The 22,241-nt window shown below is 38.9% G+C and overlaps 1 protein-coding gene across 17 annotated transcripts; it reads left to right on the top strand.

The window, feature by feature from the left end:
- Positions 1-6,723: 6,723 nt before the first annotated feature.
- Positions 6,724-21,960, top strand: LOC118426444. 17 transcript variants are annotated; one of them, XM_035835827.1, is made up of 33 exons: positions 6,725-6,862; positions 11,342-11,497; positions 12,014-12,130; positions 12,654-12,716; positions 12,954-13,037; positions 13,321-13,425; positions 13,858-13,913; positions 13,959-14,244; positions 14,537-14,566; positions 14,715-14,813; positions 15,132-15,212; positions 15,428-15,460; positions 15,640-15,738; positions 15,877-15,957; positions 16,106-16,138; positions 16,342-16,440; positions 16,576-16,656; positions 16,832-16,864; positions 17,189-17,287; positions 17,431-17,511; positions 17,668-17,700; positions 17,911-18,009; positions 18,199-18,279; positions 18,573-18,605; positions 18,820-18,918; positions 19,114-19,194; positions 19,477-19,509; positions 19,722-19,820; positions 20,088-20,168; positions 20,662-20,700; positions 21,144-21,227; positions 21,549-21,614; positions 21,851-21,960. In XM_035835827.1, exons 1-33 carry the CDS (start codon positions 6,802-6,804, stop codon positions 21,907-21,909), a joined length of 2,664 nt encoding a protein of 887 aa, XP_035691720.1. In that variant the 5' UTR covers positions 6,725-6,801; the 3' UTR covers positions 21,910-21,960. The 17 variants fall into 17 exon arrangements, with proteins under 17 accessions (XP_035691727.1, XP_035691726.1, XP_035691725.1 ...); XM_035835826.1 differs by having other exon boundaries at positions 13,858-14,244; XM_035835834.1 differs by lacking the exons at positions 17,189-17,287; positions 17,431-17,511; positions 17,668-17,700 and having other exon boundaries at positions 6,724-6,862; positions 13,858-14,244.
- Positions 21,961-22,241: the final 281 nt, after the last annotated feature.

The raw sequence follows: 22,241 nt of genomic DNA, 5'->3' as shown, positions 1-22,241 counted from the left end.
TTGTTCATGATATTTTCGGGATATGGACCTATCCCCAAACTACCCCGCTGGTGTGGAGTGTTTTGACTGAACTTTTTCAAGATATTGTCCGGATATGGACCTATCCCAAACTACACCGCTGGGGTGGAGTGTTTTGACTGAACTTTGTTCAAGATATTGTCCGGATATGGACCTGTCCCAAACTGCACCGCTGGGGTGGAGTGTTTTGACTGAACTTTGTTCAAGATATTGTCCGGATATGGACCTATCCCAAACTGCACCGCTGGGGTGGAGTGTTTTGACTGAACTTTGTTCAAGATATTGTCCGGATATGGACCTGTCCCAAACTGCACCGCTGGGGAGGAGTGTTTTGACTGAACTTTGTTCAAGATATTGTCCGGATATGGACCTATCCCAAACTGCACCGCTGGGGTGGAGTGTTTTGACTGAACTTTATTCATGATATTGTCCGGATATGGACCTATCCCAAACTGCACCGCTGGGGTGGAGTGTTTTGACTGAACTTTGTTCAAGATATTGTCCGGATATGCAAAGAAACAATAATACTTGACTCATAATTGTTACCATCGCAAAGATTGCTTTCTGTGTCATTTGATTGTAAATGTCGATGTCAGTATATTTGCACATGTATATGGAAGCTTAAGCTTCAATTACCAGAAAATTAAAGAGTAAACATACATTGACATCGGGCATACTCGTTGTAGAATAATATACAGAAGCAAAAACGTTAATGACGTGTATTTGACAAGATAGGAAACCTTTTTAAGGATACCCAACAAAACAATCTCAGATTCATGTATGACAAGAAAAGTAATTTGTTAACCATTAAGTTGTCCGAAGACTGATCTCTGGAATGTTTCTGTTTTGGACATCTGTCGTAAATGGAACGGAATATGAATTCGGAAGGAGCGAAAATTTCGGCAAAAAAATGCAGTCTTATTTGTTCAGATGCGCAATAAAACAATCACCGATTCACAATTCACGTATAGAATACCTTTATCGGTAACGGTCAGAATATGCTAACTTCGAATCTGTCCTAAAACTAATCCATGGAATATCTGTCGCGGATATGTCTCGTAAATGGAAAGAAAAGAAAATAGTATGAATTCGAAAACATGAAACGTCCCTGACACGTATTCGGAAGAACGGGAAATTCTATCCGTCCGTGCATGTGCTGAAACATTTCATGACTCATGATATTCTGAGACATAATGAATTGAAAATGTCATCTGACAATGGCCCAGAAATAATGCACATCATGCTTCGTGCAAACTCCTAATTTGTCCGGGTATTCCTTATCGAAATATATGGACCTTGGATATGTAAAGAATGTAGAACATATCACGTATTCGGAGGCAAGAAACGTCAATGGCGCGTATCTTGAAAAGCAGGAAAGTCTTATTTGTCCGGATACATAACAAGACAATTCCTGACTCATGATATTTCCAGATATGGGAAATATTGAACATCGTGCCCGGACACAGTCCGAATATTTAGCATGTCCAAAAATATGTCAACTCCGACTTTGTCCGGAAATCACACCCTTTCGCACAGTGATACATTTCGAAAATACCGCCTTTTTTTGAACGCCGGGGTATCTCACTGAAGCTGCGGCACGTTGGCGACCTCGCTGCGGCAGTTTGGCGACCTCGCTGCGGCAGTTTGGCGACCTCGCTGCGGCAGTTTGGCGACCTCGCTGCGGCAGTTTGGCGACCTCGCTGCGGCAGTTTGGCGACCTCGCTGCGGCACTTTGACAACCTCGCTGCGGCAGTTAGGCGACCTCGCTGCGGCACTTTGACAACCTCGCTACGGCAGTTTGGCGACCTCGCTGCGGCACTTTGACAACCTCGCTGCGGCAGTTGGCGACCTCGCTGCGGCACTTTGACAACCTCGCTACGGCAGTTTGGCGACCTCGCTGCGGCACTTTGACAACCTCGCTGCGGCAGTTTGGCGACCTCGCTGCGGCACTTTGACAACCTCGCTACGGCAGTTTGGCGACTTTGCCGCGGCACGTTGGCGACCTCGCTGCGGCAGTTTGGCGACTTCGCTGCGGCACTTTGACAACCTCGCTGCGGCAGTTTGGCGACCTCGCTGCGGCACTTTGACAACCTCGCTACGGCAGTTTGGCGACTTTGCCGCGGCACGTTGGCGACCTCGCTGCGGCAGTTTGGCGACCTCACTGCGGTACGTTGGCGACCTAGCTGCGACAGTTTGGCGACGTCGACGCTACGGTACGTTGGTGACCTCGCTGCGGCAGTTTGCAAAATGCACATAACATAAGTTGAAATCATTATGTGAAATATACTAAACTAGAGTTCGGGGACCTCATACCTCCATGAAATATTTATTGCTTTTTTTGTGGATGGTATGTATGTTTATAGTCGGTTGTATTTGAGAGTAATGGTTATAAATGTTATGGGAAAGTAGTATTTATTTAATGACACAGAGGATGTCCATCTGATTAGTAATTATTAAAATGTAACACTTAATTGTGTAATGTGCGTTTAAGAGGTCGACGGCATATGGTAGCATGGTGTTCCTTAAGCTTGATGTTTGGCATTTAAACTGTCTAAGGTTGTCAGCATTATTGAGGTTCGACTATGTGCCTCAGAGCGGTGTGGTGGGAGGAAGTTGGGAAACTCAGAAATAAGAAGGGATGTGGCCAACTTTAGTCAGATGGTGATTTGATTTTCCACCAATATGTCATAACATCAGCTGTTCACACGGTACAAAAATGAGATGCACACTTTCCTCTGATAGCCCTACATCAACTGTAAGATGAATACTTGGCGCCAACTCCGTCTGCTAAAAAACAAGTACCATCGGCTACGAAAGAGACAACTAACAACTGTCCCTTATCGTAATGAAATCAGAACATCTGTATCGCCCATAAAACTTACACCCAACCCATCTAAGATGAGAGGACCTAATGGCATTTTAATCACCATGTCACTCAAATCAGCAGTACAGTGTGTGAGACATCCATACCTGTTAAGCATTACCGTTAAATGTACCTCAACTTCTTACAATTATACTTACGCTTCACATCTCCATGATATCCTAAGCAGACATAAATAAAACTAATTACCATATTAAAAAAACTCGGGGTTCCCCAAACAGCTGTCAAACAAATCACCTCACTATCTGCTTGGAGCTAAGCCCATTAACAAACACTTAACCCTATTCAGACCGGGCTTTTTTGGTCATCCCTGGACCGGGGGGGGGGGCTTTTGAGGCCCTCCACTTTGAAGTCCTATAACTCTAAAACGACGTGCCGTAGGGCCACTAAATTTTTAGGACATGATATCGACATAATATCTGACAAGTATTTGACGTTTGACGTTACGTTGACGTAAGATGACGTAATGATGACGTCATCAATTTGATTATATTGGCCGGACCCATGAAAAAAGGGTATTCTCAGAAAACTTCAAGTTATTCTACAAAAATGTAACAACAAGTGCAGATAACAGAATAATAATGTTTATTACGACTTGCGTTGCCAATAGCAACATCAATGACGTCAAAATGACGTCATAAAATGACGTCATACACATCTAAGATACCAGTTGGACTCCGCCATATTATATCCATCACCTTGAATTTTTAAAAATACTTTTTTTTGCAACAAATAATCACAAAGGGCAATGGAAATAGACTAAATACATTCATTTAGATGGTTTTTGATGAAAAAATACCAGGTAGTTATAAATTTTAAGGGATAATTAGCTCGTTATTCTTGATCTGGCCATACGGTCCGCCATCTTGGATTTTGGGCTGATGACGTCATCAAATTAGCATAATTTATGCATATATAATTATGAAAGATATGCTAGATAATATAAGATTTTATTTATGTAACAAAATAGCAGTAATATAGCAAATAAATGTGAAAAATACATTGTTAGAACCAAAAATAGTGATTTTTGGCAAAACAGCCTGTCAACAAACGGTTGCCATGGCAACACGAAAATATGGAAAATTTTTCAAACTTCGTAAAATTGTTGCCAACAATATTTTAGGAAAACTCACCAAATTTGGTGGCCCTAGCGTAAGCCGTTCTGGCGTTATAGGACATCAAAGTAGGCGCGGGCCTCAAAAGCCCCCCCCCCCGGTCTGAATAGGGTTAAAGCATGATGCCTGTTCCAATATATCGCAGATATAGGGGGGATTTCTGATATTATTACATCGATTATAACGACAGATACGACGCCCCAAATCACATCGATTCGAGCTTTCATCACAGCCCACCAACACAACAAGTATGAAACCAATCCATCCAGCCGTTCTTGAGTAATCTTGTACACAGACAGAGACACATAACAGAAAATATAACCTCCATGACATTTCATGGAGGTAACTACTGTGCCAACTGTTACAAATATTTCAAACAGTCCTAAGCAGACATAAATAAAACTACTGGGGGTTCCCCAAACAGCTGTCACCTCACTATCTGCTTGCAGCTAATCCCATTAACAAACACATACAGCACGATGCCTGTACCAATATATCTCAAATATAGGGGTGATTTCTGATATTATTACATCGATTATAACGACAGATACGGCTCCCAAGATCTCATCGATTCGAGCTTTTATCACACCCCACCAACACAACAAGTATGAAACCAATCCATCCAGCCGTTCTTGAGTAATCATCTACACAGACAGAGACACATAACAGAAAATATAACCTCCATTCCATGACATTTCATGGAGGTAATGAATATTACAAATTATCAAATGAAATAATAAATACAAAAAAAATGGACAAAACATATACAAGTAACTTGGGATTTGAGAAAAAAGGTAGGATCTCTATCAACTACCAACATCAACCAAAAACTAATATGAAAAACAAGGAAACAAGGAAATCAAACAAATCAGGTACATGTAAAAGTTATGCTTATGTTCTCTGTATGTAGACCAGTGCTCAATATTGTAAATCACATGCATCAATCGAGACAAGTTTAAGGTGGTATCTCACTGCACTGCACTTATAATCGTTATAATAATTTCATAAATCACCCCTATATTTCCGGTATTGTGAAACAATCAATGTGGTTTCGGCGTTTGGTAATAAGCCTGTCTCCAAGCAGATATGATGAGTTATGCATTGTCTAATGCAAGAGCAGCTGTTGAGTTAGAGGTAGCCCTAAACAGATGTTTGTCTCTGTAACAGCTGACGTCGTGGAGCAACTGTTTGGGGTATCCCTGACAGTTTTGAACATCATGTGTATTTATGTGCGTGTACGTTTCGGGACCTGGCGTGGTATCTTTTGTTTGTGCTGTTAGTTGTTTCGTGCTCCCCTTGTGTTACGCTGATGTCGTGCTGGTATGTACTGGAATTTTTGTTATATATTTGGTATCAATATGTAACTTTACATTTAACAGACATGTTTGGTACAATTGTGGTATTGGTTGATGTTTTTTGTCTTATTTGTGTTAATGATATGTTTGTATCTCGTTCAGGCTTTGTAGTTCTTAGTACTACTTTTATGGCAATTTTCTTTACTCCAAAAATAAACGGATTTTCATCAAAGGGCATAATAGACAAGTCTGCTTAATAATTTACCCTTAGAACCGACAGATGTATGACGTTTGAAGGTACTGAGTGTCTTAAAGTCTTTACATTATCAAGTTATACAACTACTAGTAGTTTCTTAACGGTACAACTTAAAAATGTTAGAAGCAGAATGTTTCCTACCAATTATTTGTCACACTGACCTGATCATATGGACGACATCCGGGCCCACATCAATTTCTATAGGTATCTAAACAAAAACAAAAGCAACAACAAAACTAGAAAGGCAGCATTTTCGCGAAAAAGCTACTCGCACACCAGTAGGCTTGCCCTATAGCATTGTGTGTGAGTAAAAAAAAACAACTGATGCTCACAGATATGATAACAGCTCATATACAACCTAAGCTCTGGTTGGTTTAAGGCAGAAGAACAAAGATGAAGAAGAAAGAAAAAGAACACACCAAAAAAAAACATAACATATATTGCGACCATATACCGTTGATAATACAAAGAAGCTGCACTTGAGAAAATATATGTCTCAAATTGCAAAAGAACAACCGCAACTGAAACGAAGGAGCGACGCCTTCCAAAATAAAAAAAAAAGATGTGAAAGTACCAATTAAACTAAAGAGTTTGTCATTTTATGTGTTATTCCGTCATTTCTTAAACCTTCCTGACCACTTGGATTTCATAATGAAGTCCCCCCCCCCCAATTTTTCTCCTCACACTTGCCTCAGTTTTGGGTTTCCCAGAGAATGTCTTAAGGTGCACCCTCACTGCACTTGTGTCAAGCTTGCGTCACTGCGTCATTGTTTTGTCATTTTATCCGCTTTTTTAAAATAATTTAGATCTTGCGTCATAGGTAAAAGTATAATATAGAAGACGACAAAATACACAAAATTGTTCTTTATCACTGAAATTCGTTGAGTATATATATATATATATATATATATATATATATATATATATATATATATATATATATATATATATCTTCCGAGCCCCGCAGTGACGCAAGCTTGACGCAAGCTTGACGCAAGCACAATGAGAGCGCACCTTTACAAAGTAGTATCACAAGGAGATGTTAAGGTAGAAAATGGTGAAAAGAAAATTCCTAGCCTGGAGCTGATTTTTCTTAAGACAAACGCTGGGTCAGAGGTCGAAGGATTCGATAAAGAAAAGTGTTAGTTGCGGTGCCAAGCAGGTCTTTCCAGTCCCCTCCTCACGCCTCTCCACCGGGCACACACACCGCATTTCTGGTAGGAACACGGTCCGAAGATGTGGGCATCAGGACTGCTGTTTCTGACTGCTGCAGCCTTGGTTGTTAGTGCCGCTCCTGGTAAGTTACATCTGTTTACAACTCTGATGCACCTTACGTCTGTTTAAAACTTTGATACAACTTTGATTGATATCTCAAAGATAGGATAAAACCATCTTCCCTCCACATATGGTTTGTAAGCAGTGTAGTGCAACTGTGTACAGACAACTGTGTACAGACAACTTTTCACCGCCCCATCTTCGGCGGCAGCATGGCATAAAAACAGCTTAAATCATTCGCCAAAAAGCATTTACTCAACAAACTGAATATGGTTTGGGAAACGGTCAGACGTTTCAGATGGTATCGACTATCCACTAAGAGCTGGAAGAAAATATCTAGTTGTTTGAGTATCAGGGCTTTTTGGCGTATCTTATTACCTGGATGTCTAACCTTCATCGACGTAGCTTTTGTGTAGTTATGATTTCTACTTAGATGCTTTGTGTCCTGTTGTTGTCGTCAAACACTAGTGTATGTCGTGTTTATTTTGATGTTCGTTTAACAATACATCTGCGCCATGCTCGTTGTTACACAATTAGCAAGTGTGAAAAATAAGATACCGGGTTATTATCTGTTGTTTGTCTATTTCCACGTTTAGTTGGCCGGCCGGTAAGAAAGTAAGCAAAATGTAGTCATAACATCGCATGACGAAACAATTATTGCTATATTTATCTTTAGTATAAATGTTAGCAAAAAGGTAACTTGTACCAATGTTATCAATAAAATCACTTTCTGACCGTCACACCATAATCCTTTTAACATAGACGAAGACGACAATCGAAGGGAACAGCCTCCCAACACACAAAGTCACAGCACCTACACTTGATCCCTTCAAGACAGGGCTGGCCCAGCACATGGGCCTCCCCAACCCATTGATATAGTTTTATTTATATAGTGTGGCCGACACTTCACAATGTTTTTCACTTTTTGTTCCCGTTTATTGATTGCACCTATTTTTCTTATGCACCACCACCGGCCACACTACCGTGCACCTCCCTGGCCGGGATACCCCTTAGTGGGTTTTGGTCAGTATCGATATAGATAGATAGATAGATAATCTACGTTAGGTGCTACGCTAAGCTGGACTAGGAAATTACCTCACCAAAAGTAGTTTATGTCTTCGTATTCAAAAGCAAATTGTCAATTGTCAGAGGAAACTTTATAATTTTAGATAGCAACTTTTACAAAAAAACTTGACAAAACGTTGATTTGTCTAAAGTTCGTCGAAGAGATTAACAAAAAGATACTCCGAAATCCTGACTAAGTTTGAATACTTTATTAGTACTCATACGTAATATCACTGCAGACCGTAGTGATGCACAACATGCAAGTTCATGAGCCAGCATACGAACTTTTCTCGATATATGAAATTTCGCATTTCTACATTTTAAATGCTAGTATTCTCAAAACAGATTTTCTTTGTAGTAAGTACGGTTATAAATCCAAATAGCTGGATGCAAGTACTACTAAGTACTTTAACTGTCATAATACCTATATAAAATTCATATTTCCAGGCAGCTATCACAAAATATATGAGCCTTTATCTATATGTGTCTGACAGTATGACCATATAGTTTACCCATCTGATGAATAACGCCCTTAAACGAATCAATTATGTTGGGAGTGGCCATCCAAATTGTAGACTACTCAACTAAGAGCGGGTCTTATCTGAACTTTCTTGTCTCCCTTTAGATACCTGAGGTTGATTATAACTCGCAAACAGAGTTCAAAAGTACTACAGTGTTTAAAACATTGCGGTTGACGCTGCATAGTTTTAATGCTACCGGTTCATCTTTCACTTAACCATGCATCTGATGCGCAGAAGAATTGGGGACAACTAACTACACTTAAGGCGAGATTACAGCATTCTTGATCAAACAACATTGACTTGGCACGACAATGTGAAATAAATTACAACGTTATGATCCCTTAAGGAAGACTTAAGAAAGTCTTCGAGACTTTATCATTAATGTATCATATCTGATCATTTATGAATGTTGTTATAGACAGTTTCATCTCAAAGGAATCTTATAATTACAATTGGACATATGACACCCTAGACCAAGCGAAAACTCGGAGACCCGTACTAGTACATTGAATTTAGCATAGTGTTTGGTCATGTAATGACGGTTCATATCGCAAGATGGCGACTTCATTTTCACTGCCATATTTGTCGTTATCTCGTCACTCCACTAACTACGGCATGCTCACATGTAGAAAACAAAGAACAAAGCAGCCATTATAAAGAGCCAAGATGACTAATTGAAGCCTTAGGCGCCTCGGAGTTTGTCTGCATTTTGCTCCAAGCTTTAGACTCATTATCCAACACATATGGAAATGTCCGGGCTCTTACTAACACTCAGGGATTCGAAAAATACCATTAAAGCAAATTGTACTTGTGACTACCTCCAAAAGGACGGTCTTATAGCATCTGGTTTAAGAATTGTAAATAAGTAAGCACATAATAGACAAACACCTGTCTCATTTTTATGTACACAATAGGGTCAAAGGGTTAACAAGCACTGTGACAGGCCCTGTCAAAAGGCCTTTGTGTCAAAGAATCCTGTGGAGTGACTAACCCTGAATCACGTGATCCAACGTAGCGCAATGATTGGTCAGAGATAACGCGAGAAATCCCTGGATGTTGATCACAGTTTGTCTTGTCATTAACTTACATGTAGTCCCAAGGAATTCATATTCTTTGTGATGAAATCAAGCATGTATTATGATGAATTCAGCACATATAAGCCTTCTTTATGTGTGTAGCCTCACAAAAGATAAGAAAGTACCAATATCTGTAAAGGTGCTCATGCATGTGCACGTAGAATATGTTGATTCGTTGACAGTGTCAATAAAGTTCAGCTAGTTATCATAACAAATATTGCACGTTAGATGCAACCAGAAACTTCAAAGGATTAATGCTTTATCCAAGCGAAAGTGGTTACATTCTCTGAATAGTAGAAAAAAAACATATGTTGAAATATAAAGCAAGTTGTGGAATGTGCCTCTGGCGTTGATACAGAAAATGAAGGCATTGTTTACTGCGCAAAAATAGTTTGATTTCTCTCTGTTTAAGCTTCTTCCTTTGTTAGTTATGTTTTTATCTCTTTTGACAGAGTTGAACTTTTACTTTCGTACAAAGCAACGTATCTTAATATCGATAGTTATCATACCCTTAACCTTATTGCCTTTGGGGACAGAAATGGGCAATTAGAGGTCGTGAAAGGGGTAAAACAAAAAAACTGTTCCACCTGAAAATTCTGCATTTGATCGAGTAAGTGAATAAAGGATTCTGACCATACAGAAATGACCCCTATCTGAAGTAAACTGCTTGATGAGACCATACTAACTGTTCGATGAGACCGTACCAATCGATTAACTCTTGAGTGAACTGTTCAGCCTAGAGGCTACAGTGATTTAGAGTTGTCTAATACCCCTGTTACATTATCCACGATCTTTGGGCGTATCGATGGAAGATCGACCATATCTAAGATCGACAGAGGGTTGCGCGTATTTTTCACCTGAAAACCGTCCCTGTCACATATAAGCCGTACTTTGTACCTTGCACAATTGTTGTGCAATAAAGTTATTATCATAAGCGAGGCCCGGGCGATCGCCGCAGAATCGTCGTCCGATCGGTTTTCGCCAAATGTGACAGGGGTATTAGATATAAAAAATACAACATATCCCGATCCCATGTCTGCCTACTGGTAGTAACTAGATATTTTCAACAAGTACATTATGATGTCTACAGCCGTCCAAGAAGGAAGAGTTAAAGCATTCGAGTATATCTGGGCGTTGCCATGTGGTAGTGTGGTTCTATCTGTACAATGAACAATAGTCTACAGCATAAAACATTCCATCTGTCATCATAACTAGGGTCAATGGCCTTTAGTTTCAAAAACTGGGTTGAAATTTTAACTAGGTCGCGAATGTGGCAAAAATAAGGTTAGTTGTTATGATTAAACATGGTGGTCGTAATGTTATGATATGGCTATAGTTCAAAACGGCGGAAGAACAATATATGATACAAATCACAGTAAATATCAACGTATCTATAAGCAGCTTTTAGCTGCACTGTCATAATGTTATAATATGGCTAAAGTTCAAAACGACGGAAGAACAATATAAGATACAAATCACAGTAAATATCAACGTATCAATAGGCAACTTTTAACTGCACTTCAAGAATATGTGACATCTACTAAAAATCTTCTAGCTGTGCCTCTACCTCCATCTAGATGCAATCTAGTAAGCTTCTCATACATGTTCTAGCTGCCACTGTTTTTAAAGTGTATGACTATTTTATTTTCTACATAATATGAAATCTAACTTACTGTCAGAATTATTTGCTTATATTTACGCGCTTTGTTCAACTTGTACTGTATAATGCATATGTATGTGGTCAAAATATGAGCTAGTTAGCTGCCTAGTGCCCATATTGTATTGTCCCTGTTGCATTTTGAATAAAGTCAAATATCAATGCATCACTACCCTTCACAGTCGCGAACAATTATAACGACAACACCGATGAAGTGTTGGACGGATATATCCAGCGGCTGACGGAGCTTCGGAGTCGGCTTGGCGAGCTGGCAGATGAGGAACCAGCCAAGAGGAGAACTGATGATATGACACCTGCACTAGAACTGCGCCAAATCGGTAAACACTTACTTTCAGCATTTAGCTCAAGTAAATAGGTACAAAGAGGCATTTTCCAAAAGTACTTTTTCAAGTGCGTTTTGATCTTCTCTTTATAGAATGTGCAATTTATTAAAGATGTCTTAACTGTATGTTTCAAGCCGAGTTTCAATATTTATAAGTCTTCTGATTTATGATGATTTATGTTAACATTTTCTCTGTTGATAGAGCGCAATTGACAAATCACTTGCCTAGATATTTTTACTTCTTAAATCTGTTTGCATACATTTTGCCCATACGGCCTGTCTTATCTAGAACCTTATCATTGATTCCATATCCTACTTTGTATATTCACAAGTTAGATAGGCGAGTCTTCAACTTGTTAAAATATCCACTTCTTCTAGGATATATGAGAATTCTTGTACACAACGAAAATTAAATTTACTTGCTTACGTAAGTTTCATTTTGGTTGTGTACAAGAATTCTCATATATCCTATATTCTACCAACCTGATGAAATTATTTTCTTCTGCCCAAGGCGCGGGGAACTGTAACCCTAGCCCCTGTCTGCAGGGTGGCTCGTGTCAGGACCTGGGTTACACCTACAAGTGCAGCTGTCCCAAGGGCTGCAGTGGGCGGCGCTGTGAACTGGGCAGTGAGTTGTCAAACATTACAACATTCCCTGATAGACACCAAAATAAAACCTTTGTTTTATATTGTTAGGCTACGTACAGGCATACAGATGCAAAAATTGTAACAAAGTAGACATTGTGACATTAAGGAAACTTCCAATACTAATCTAAAACATGGGTTCTGTCTACAACTAATCATATTTCTCGTGAGAAAATATACGAGTGCGAAAATAACAACACCGGATTTATGGAAAATTCATAGCAAGTAGATTGATTGATTAATCGCATGAGGAATATCATGTGAAATTTCTAGTTACAAACTTTGTGATAAAACTAAATTTTACTTACTAATAGATATCGCTAAATCTTAGCTAGTTTTTCTCAAGTCCTTGTACATGCATTCACTTCAAGTAATGATGCAGTGCAAGGAAATAAAATGCTACAGTAGTATTTGTAGAAAGTGCGTATAGAATGTTTACCTATTCGTTAGTTGAGTCCACATTATGAAAAGATAGAAAAATTGATAAGTTTATGAATCTTTTGTAGAGCCTGAACGACGTGGTGTTTACATCTCCATCGGCGGTGGAAAGAGCAACGGCGGGTCCTCTGGTATGTCTTCAATTATCCAAATTTTCTAAACATTTTCATCGCCAAAGATTCCAACTGCTTCGCTCTACATGAGGTTTATAGATGTGCTCCGGCCGACGTACTGGCTAGTAGAGAGAATTTTATGAGTAGAAAGCATAATTTGAAGCTTTGGCTTCCTATCAAAACTAGCATACACAAAGCTTGAGACACATTAGAAAATTCTTGGAAATATAAATCTCTTTGCATCTGCAACCTCAGGAAAGGGAGCGATCAATGTCATCAACAATCAGATCTCCGTGTATGCTGGTGATGACAAACCCTGCTGTTCCAAACCTCCATGCGGTAAGCTTATGTGTTTATGTATCCTTATTTAGATACTTCACAAAGCCATGTGATAGACAACATGCAAACGTTCCATCGAGTACACAAGTCATGTGTATCTCTTGTAAAAGCTTTAGTTACTGTGTCCTTCTGTATCTAGCAATGATAATGTCAGCACATTACAGAGATACGATTTTTATGCTCCAAAGCTGAAAATTGCTTAATTTACAATTGCAAACGCAAGCTTAACCTGCCCCGTACATGAGCGTACACGAGTAAGGACTGTACCGTTCTGCCTGTACAGCGTGCCAGGCCAGCCGACCTGCCCCTGTACCCGTTCCGGTACCGGTTCCAGTTCCCGTGGAGTTACCGGTAGAAGTACCTGCTGAGATTCCTGAGGCACCACCAGGTCAGTCAACTCCTCTTGTAACAGCTATGATTCTCAAAAGTTATCTCCTTTTTTGCCACTTGTGTTAGTTTTGTCCAAGTTTGTCAAGAAAACTTGACCCAAGCTTCTATGTCAGTAACAGCTAACTCTTGTAACCTCTAAATGCAAAATAACCCTGATGATGATGACGGAGATGCCGCCTTTGGTTGGGGGAGCACATAAGTCAAGTTTGTCTCAAAACATATATGCCTACACCTTCACTGGGTATTCTTAGATTTCCGTAAAGGTGACGTCAGGAAGAGGTCAAAGGTGTCCAGAAGCCTGTGACACCCACCGCCTTGATTCAAAGATGGCTGCCAGGCTTTGAAGTAGATTATTTCACATCTCTAATCCCATTCAGGCCTACAGAATCTTCACTCAGAGAAAACTACTGTTGTTGTTTGTTTTTTTCAGTCGTAGCGACAACACAAGTACCGGTTCCAGTAGTTGTTACTACACCCGCCCCAATGGTAGAAACTCCAGCGCCTGTAGTTGTGACAACACCCGCCCCAATGGTAGAAACTCCAGCGCCTGTAGTTGTTACTACACCCGCCCCAATGGTAGAAACTCCAGCGCCTGTAGTCGTAACAACGCCCGTCCCAAAGGTAGAAACTCCAGCGCCTGTAGTTGTGACAACGCCCGTCCCAAAGGAGGAAACTCCAGCGCCTGTAGTTGTGACAACACCTCAACCAATAAAAGTTACAACGAAGCTTCCGACTCAGAAACCGGAAACTCCAGCTCTGACTGAGAAACCGGAAGCTCCAGCACCGGTTGAAAAAGTGGAAGCAGAATCACAGCAAAGTAAGTTATACCAAAAAGTGTACGTGTGAATCACTAAATAGTAACCTAGGAATCATGCAGCCAGAATACATTTTTGAGCCGAAGACATACATACATACAAACATGTATGTACCGTATCATAGAAATGTCTTTTTCCCTGCTCAAAACATATTTTTTCAAGAATGTTTAATAAAAATCAGCTAGATATTTCATTGTTGCATAAGAAAATGCATAAGAGGTTGGTCTTTTCTCGATTTTGCTAAGCACGAATGAAAATTGCTCTATTAAAATAAGTTTGGGGTCTTGCTTCCAGGTTCCAGTGTCAGCAAGGTGGAGTCACAACGTGCGTAAACCCCTTTCTTTGCTTTCATAAATCCTCAAAATTTATGATCATTAGGATGAGTTCAAACTATTGCTAAAACTTTTGAAAATTCAATATGAATGATAAAGCATCATCTTTAATGATTGCTATGCTTTTTCTTCACGTACAGAGATCCAGATAGACTGTGCCAACTGGAAGACCTGGTACAGCAACATTAAGGAGAAAGTTGGAGAGGCTCAGTTTACAGGCATCATGAACACATGCAAACGTGAGTAAAACGTATCATAGTGCAAACTGTATCTGCGTAAAACTGATGCCAAACAAACAAACGTCCTACCTCCTGTATTCTGTTGTTGGTTTGTCAGTATATGATGCGATTACGTGCAGCTGTATACTTTGGACTTCAGAACACCATAACATGATAAGTTTCCAACAAGATGCTATCAGTGCATATTTATCATGATCAGAGCTGTATTTTTGGCTTTGATTCAAAATGAAAAATAATTATATCATCAATAGAAAATCTACGTAAACCTAACATCGTAAATTAGTGTTTGAAGATAAAGACGACCAATTTCTTTTGCAGCCGTTGTCTGTCAGGACGCTGCTTTCAAGGAGACCTACGCAGACATGTTTGGAACAATCGGCTGTGCGGCATATCTACTGTGTACGTGGCAACTTCGTATTTTATACCGAATTTAATCAAGGAGCTTTTATCATTTCATTTCTTTGATTTGGAATAACGCATCGACAATCATTATTTCTTTCACGGTTTGGTAGTCAAATTAAGATTAACGATTTTGAAGCACATGGTCATATTTGCGAATATATTCCATACATTTGTCTTGATGGAATGCTTTAACATAAAATTGTTACTTTCAGCCATCCAAAGCAAGGTGCAGTCGCAGACACAGCGTGAGTTTTCCTCACTTCTAACCAATCTGAAAACGAAATATAGATAGACGATGGAAAATAGAAAAATAATGCTGTCAATATACGTTTATTTTTGCGAATAGACAGATAACTAATATAGTATATAGTAAATTCCCATTGCAATCTTTCTTTCCAACTGTGTCCAATGCTTTCATACTCAGAGATCCAGCTGGACTGCTCCAAATGGCAGACCTGGTACGAAGATATGAAGAAGAAACTTCCAGCTGCCCAGTTCCAGAGCATCATGAACAGCTGCAAACGTACGCTTTATACTATAAATATATTGTATATATATTTTTGATATTCATAACATATTCAATGTGATGATAGAAACATTTTGAAAAGGTATCTACAATATAACATTTCATGTTGATTTCTACGAAAAATCTTATTTTCAGCCAACGCTTGTCAAGATGCTGCCTTTAAAGAGACATACCCAGACATGTTCAAGGCCGTGGATTGTGCGGCCTACTTACTGAGTAAGTAACGTTATATGCATCATTTGTGGTTTACATTTTAAGACAGACATTGTGCGTTTGAATTATGAAGAAATCATCAGTGATAAAGAAACGCTAAATTGTAAAACAAAAGCAATATCAATGAACTGAAATCTCTTCTATTTTACAGCTATCCAAAGCAAGGTCCAGTCACAGACACAGCGTAAGTTGTCTTCCTTCTTGCCTGATCATTAAATTTAGATGAGGAAACATTTTTCTGCAGTTAGGGTCACATTTTGTAGAGATTTTATCTAATGAAGTACAAGGACACTATCAGTTGTCATCATTGTACTACCAGATCAACAATTATGCTGAAGATTCTGCTTTAAAGGTGTTTTTGATAGTTGTTACATGCATCCTACACAGAGGTTCAGCTAGACTGCGGCAAATGGCAGACCTGGTACGAAGATATGAAGAAGAAACTCCCAGCTGCTCAATTCCAGAACATCATGAATGCTTGCAAGGGTAAGTTTGATACCCTGCATTATGAAAAAAATCCATCAATTTCTTTGATGTAAATATTGTCATCTATTACATCGAAAGACATTTCTTATGTTGATGGGTAAGGTACTGACAAAAATGGTGTCGTTTTATTTCTAGCCAACACTTGTCAAGATGCCGCCTTCAAGGAGACCTACCCAGATATGTTTAAGGCCGTGGGTTGTGCAGCTTATTTACTGAGTAAGTAGAGAGGGTAAGAAGACGTTGTCGAACAAACGTATACGTAGTATATGCGACATGTTGTGGTTACAGTTTAAATCAGTCTTTGTTATTATGAATTATAAATCAATCATTAGTAATATTCGAACTTAAGTTGTGAAAAATCCTTTCTTACATATAATTCAATTTTTCACAGCTATCCAAAGCAAGGTCCAGTCCCAGACACAGCGTAAGTCATACTTTCCTGTTGGGCGCAAGATGTGTATATTTGTTATTTACAGAACTTGTATTGCAATCTACGTTGTAAAGATTTCACCACTAGAAAGACTGAGATAAAGTTTCTGTTTCAAGATAATTTTTTTCCCTTAGTCATTAGCCCAACTTGATTGTAACACTATATCAGATACGTGTATTAGCCCTTATTGTTATGATAATCAGGATGTTAGGTCTTATTCTATACATCTATTTTGTACTTTGTGCAATTGTCGTTGCCATACATTGTACCACGTACAATCGTCGTGTAATAAGTTCTATTCTATTATATCCTATCCAGAGGTTCAGCTAGACTGCGGCAAATGGCAGACCTGGTACGGAGATATGAAGAAAAAGCTACCAGCAGCTCAGTTCCAGAGTATCATGAATAGCTGTAAACGTAAGTAACATACAATTTATGCAACTCTTACCAACTTTGTCATAATGCCTCTTTCAAATTGTAACGAAAAAAACCAGTACATTTGCGATCTTTGCTGTATGTTGTTTGCTGTTAGTACTTATCAACACTTTTATTGTTTTCAGCCAACACTTGTCAAGACGCTGCTTTCAAGGAGACCTACCCAGACATGTTTAAGGCTGTGGGTTGTGCAGCGTACTTACTGAGTAAGTAGAATGAGAAGACGTCTGGGAAAAATCTAAATATATAGTAAGGGGGGTTCAATTTGGATGGATTTTTGTCAGTATAAATTACAAATCAATTATGGGTGACACAAGCCACAAAAACGCATGTCTTGACCAGTTATTATCTCTATTTTACAGCTATTCAAAGCAAGGTTCAGTCACAGACACAGCGTAAGTTGTCCCCCATTCTTGGTTACTAGTTAGATGAAGAATTCTTCCTGAAACTTTCCTTTGGGTTTACGTTGTTTACAGTTTTCACCTACGGAACTTAAATATATGTTACAATCTAGGTTTCTTGTCGTGATTTCACAACAGGAACGACGAAGATAAAGTTCCAATGTGATTTTTCGTCTTTGTTATTGTTACACTTATCCTACCCAGAGGTTCAGCTAGACTGCGGCAAATGGCAGACCTGGTACGAAGATATGAAGAAGAAACTCCCTGCAGCTCAGTTCCAGAGTATCATGAACTCCTGCAAACGTAAGTCAAATAAAATGTGTGTATTGTGCATAGGTCCTCAATTCTATATTCAATATGATATTCTCACCTTGAATTCTCACCTTGAAGATTATACATTAGATACCGTCTATCGACAACATGTGTCAACGAACAAGGTACATCTATATTTGCTAAAATCACGAAGTACTGACAACATTTTGTTGTTTCCAGCCAACACTTGTCAAGATGCTGCCTTCAAGAAGACCTACCCAGACATGTTTAAGACTGTGGGTTGTGCAGCGTACTTACTGAGTAAGTAGAGACATGAGAAGACAATGTAAATAACCATGTTCTATGCACCATATGTTAGTTACATTCTAAAACAGGAACTTTCCGTTTGAATTACGAAGATATCATCAGTGATATCGAAACCTGAAACCTGAAAACGTAGAATGACAAGACATTGTGGAAAGATCAGATCTAGATATATGGCTTGCAAGGTGGTTACACTACAGATGGGTCCTTGTCAGTATAATTACAAAGCAATTATCAGTGATATACAAGTCATACAAATCCAATATTGACTAGTCATCTTTATTTTACAGCTATCCAAAGCAAGGTTCAGTCACAGACACAGCGTAAGTTGTCTTTCTTCTTGATACATACTTAGATGAAGAAAATTACATGGCACTCTCGGTTAGAACTAACGTTGTTTAGAGTTTTCACCAATGGAGCTTACATAAATGTCACAATCCAATACATGTTGCCGGCATTTCACAAACTAGAACGATGAAGATGAAAGTTCAAAATAGTTGTTCCTCTTTATCATTGTTACACTTGTATCCTACCCAGAGGTTCAGCTAGACTGCGCCAAATGGCAGACCTGGTACGAAGATATGAAGAAGAAACTCCCAGCAGCTCAGTTCCAGAGCATCATGAACTCCTGCAAACGTAAGTCAGATAAAATGTGTGTATTGTGCATAGGTCCTCAATTCTATATTCAATATGATATTCTCACCTTGAATTCTCACCTTGAAGATTATACAGTAGGTACCGTCTATCGACAACATGTGTCAACGAACAAGGTACATCAGATTGTATATTTGCTAAAATCACGAAGTACTGACTACATTTTGTTGTTTCCAGCCAACACTTGTCAAGACGCTGCCTTTAAGAAGACCTACCCAGACATGTTTAAGACTGTGGGTTGTGCAGCGTACTTACTGAGTAAGTAGAGACATGAGAAGACGGTGTAAATAACCATGTTCTATGCACCATATGTTAGTTACATTCTAAAACAGAAACTTTCCGTTTGAATGACGAAGATATCATCAGTGATATCGAAACCTGAAAACGTAGAATGACAAGACATTGTGGAAAGATCAGATCTAAATATATGGCGAGGTGGTTACACTTCAGATAGGTCCTTGTCAGTATAATTACAAAGCAATTATCAGTGATATACAAGTCAAACAAATCCTGTCTTAACTAGTCATCTCTATTTTACAGCTATCCAAAGCAAGGTTCAGTCACAGACACAGCGTAAGTTGTCTTTCTTCTTGTTACATACTTAGATGAAGAAAATTACATGGCACTCTCGATTAGAACTAACGTTGTTTAGAGTTTTCACCAATGGAGCTTACATAAATGTCACAATCCAATACATGTTGCCGGCATTTCACAAACTAGAACGATGAAGATGAAAGTTTGAAATAGTTGTTCCTTTTTATCATTGTTACACTTATCCTATCCAGAGGTTCAGCTAGACTGCGGCAAATGGCAGACCTGGTACGAAGATATGAAGAAGAAACTCCCAGCAGCTCAGTTCCAGAACATCATGAACAGCTGTAAACGTACGTACTATCTGTTGTTTCGCTTCACAATCTTATCATTTGTATTCAAATTGCCTTGACAATATAGATATCACCGAAATATCAATAAATGCACCACGCTAAGTCAATGTTATATTGTTTGTTAATCTTAGTAAACACTTGTTACTGTTAATCATGTATTTCCGATCCTAGATGCTGAAATGATTATAGATATTCCATGATCAAAATTGATAAAGATCCCAAGGCTAATGATGTCTTCTTACATGATTCCAACCTCTATAATTACAGCGTATACATGCCGCGACAACGCCTTCAAGAAGACTTACCCAGACATGTTTGGAACACTCGGATGTGCGGCTTACCTACTATGTAAGAGAGAATTGTTTTTCATGTCCATGAAAAATTGAGATATAGCTTTGGGTGTGTCTTTGTGTCTGTCTGTCTGTCTGTTTGTTCTTCCGGATTTTTGTAGTCACCATAACTCAAGAACACCTTCATGCATTACGATGATATTTGGTAATAAATTATGTAGGTAGGTGTTTAGAAGACAAAAGTCAAGGTTGATTTCTGTTTTTTATCTATTGACCTGGACGTGCTATGCATATGGTATTGATTTTTTTTCAGATAGACAGCTTGTGACGCAAGGAAGAAGTAGTGTATGTTTGGGCCCCCTAGTTTGAAACTTGAGCTGTGCAGTACAATTCCAGATCATATCTAAAAAAAATTAATTGAAACATATGTAAATTTTCCACTTATCTCATTTTCTGATGATAACGTACGATCATCATAATGTTTGTAGCAAAATGAACTTGTCCTTTCAGTTTGCCACAAGTTAAAAAAAATGTATCGTTTGTTTTTGCAGCGATTTCTAGCCAGACTAAGGTGTCATCTTCGTCAAAGAGTGAGTTTATGCGTTGTATTTAATATTTTTTTAAAAATTAGTTTACTTTAGATTTGTAAGATCTTAGACTTAGTGCTTCTGGTATAATTTCTACCCAAACTTTTCATGTGACACTTGGACATCTGTACTTAGTCTAATCAAACGTCAATAATTAAGATGCTGACTCATAGAGAAAATCACTAGAACGACTAACAATTCCAGAAGTATAATACGCCCGTTGTTGTCTGTATCATCCCTTATTCTTATTGATCGTCTGATGCTTGTATGTCTCCGAGCTTTGTGCGGTAAAAAGGGGCAGATTTTCAGATGAGAAATACACTATAGTGTCTCTTGCGATTTTCAAATTCGGCTACGTACTACCGTTCAAAAGATATAGCCTAAGTTTGTTGAACGCGTGGCAGGGGCTTTTGAGTGGATATATAAAATGTTGTTCCATTTTCTAGCTCTTGATTGCGGCGCCTGGTCGACTTGGATGAAGACTATGAAGAGCCATCCGCAGTTTGGCATGATTATGAAGACTTGTGCACGTAAGACTTTAATAACTTTATTGCGCAACAATTGTACGAGGTACAAAGTATGGCATCTACATAACTACAGTTCTATAACTTAACTTAAGGCTTATCTAACTAGTACAGGAGTTGTAGTATGGGATAAGTTTCTTACAATCATTGGAGGCTATAGTCATTGTATACAAATATTCACTTAACCTTCACTAAACAAAATCACAATAAGTTGTCCACAAAAATTGTATGACATTGTTCCGTGGGCTCACAATACGTTTTTTAGACTGCCTTTCTTGTGTTCTTCGTTTGCAGCAATGGTTCTAACCTTGTGATTTCATTCCACAGGACAAATATGTACGGATGCGGCGTTCAAGTCAGGAAAGCCCGAACTCTTCTCAACGTACTGCAAAGGTAAGTTTTCATTCTACCATCGATAAAGTAGTCTATTTTGTAATACTGATATACCGTGGTCACGAATGTGGCAGTTGCGGGATCTGGGTACTAGACATTTGTCGAAATCATTCTTGATTCATCTAAATTGACAGTAAGCTGTCTCTGTATCATCTCTATTGCTACGTAGATTTAGTTCTTTACTATTGTTCTTTTACCAATGGATTCGAAATGACCACGCATTCTTAATGTTTCAGGAATCTCTAGTAAGACGGTGACCAAGACCAAATCCAGCTCAAAGAGTAAGTTAATCTAGATGTAGTCAAATATAATTGGATATTCTTCAATCACTTCAATCATCGCAGTCGGAACGATGACATTAAGACTCTGTATGCATTAATGTTATTTAGCGTACATTGCGTAAATGAAGTGCTATACTTCATTTAACATGTATTATCATATAGCCAGGCGCCGCCGACCAATCAGAAGGCCCCGTTCCACGTTGGTTATGACGCCGTAATACTTAGATTCCCGCCAGCCCGGCGTGTATCGCCCTTCTGATTGGTCAGAATGAATCGACACCGGTGCCAGTGTCGATTCATTCTAACCAATCAGAAGGAGCGATACACAAAGGATAGAAGGCATGCC

The sequence above is a fragment of the Branchiostoma floridae genome, chromosome 11 (assembly GCF_000003815.2).
Source record: "Branchiostoma floridae strain S238N-H82 chromosome 11, Bfl_VNyyK, whole genome shotgun sequence".
NCBI lineage: Eukaryota > Metazoa > Chordata > Leptocardii > Amphioxiformes > Branchiostomatidae > Branchiostoma > Branchiostoma floridae.
This window is presented reverse-complemented; position numbering and strand designations above follow the sequence as displayed.

Bases quoted from the DNA above. Each gene is read 5' to 3' on its own strand.
- LOC118426444 (XM_035835826.1), top strand. From the start codon at position 6,802: ATGTGGGCATCAGGACTGCTGTTTCTGACTGCTGCAGCCTTGGTTGTT. The intron at 18,280-18,572 runs GTAAGTAGAGAC...TTTATTTTACAG, and splicing joins TTGTGCAGCGTACTTACTGA to CTATCCAAAGCAAGGTTCAG. The intron at 18,919-19,113 runs GTAAGTCAGATA...TGTTGTTTCCAG, and splicing joins CATCATGAACTCCTGCAAAC to CCAACACTTGTCAAGACGCT.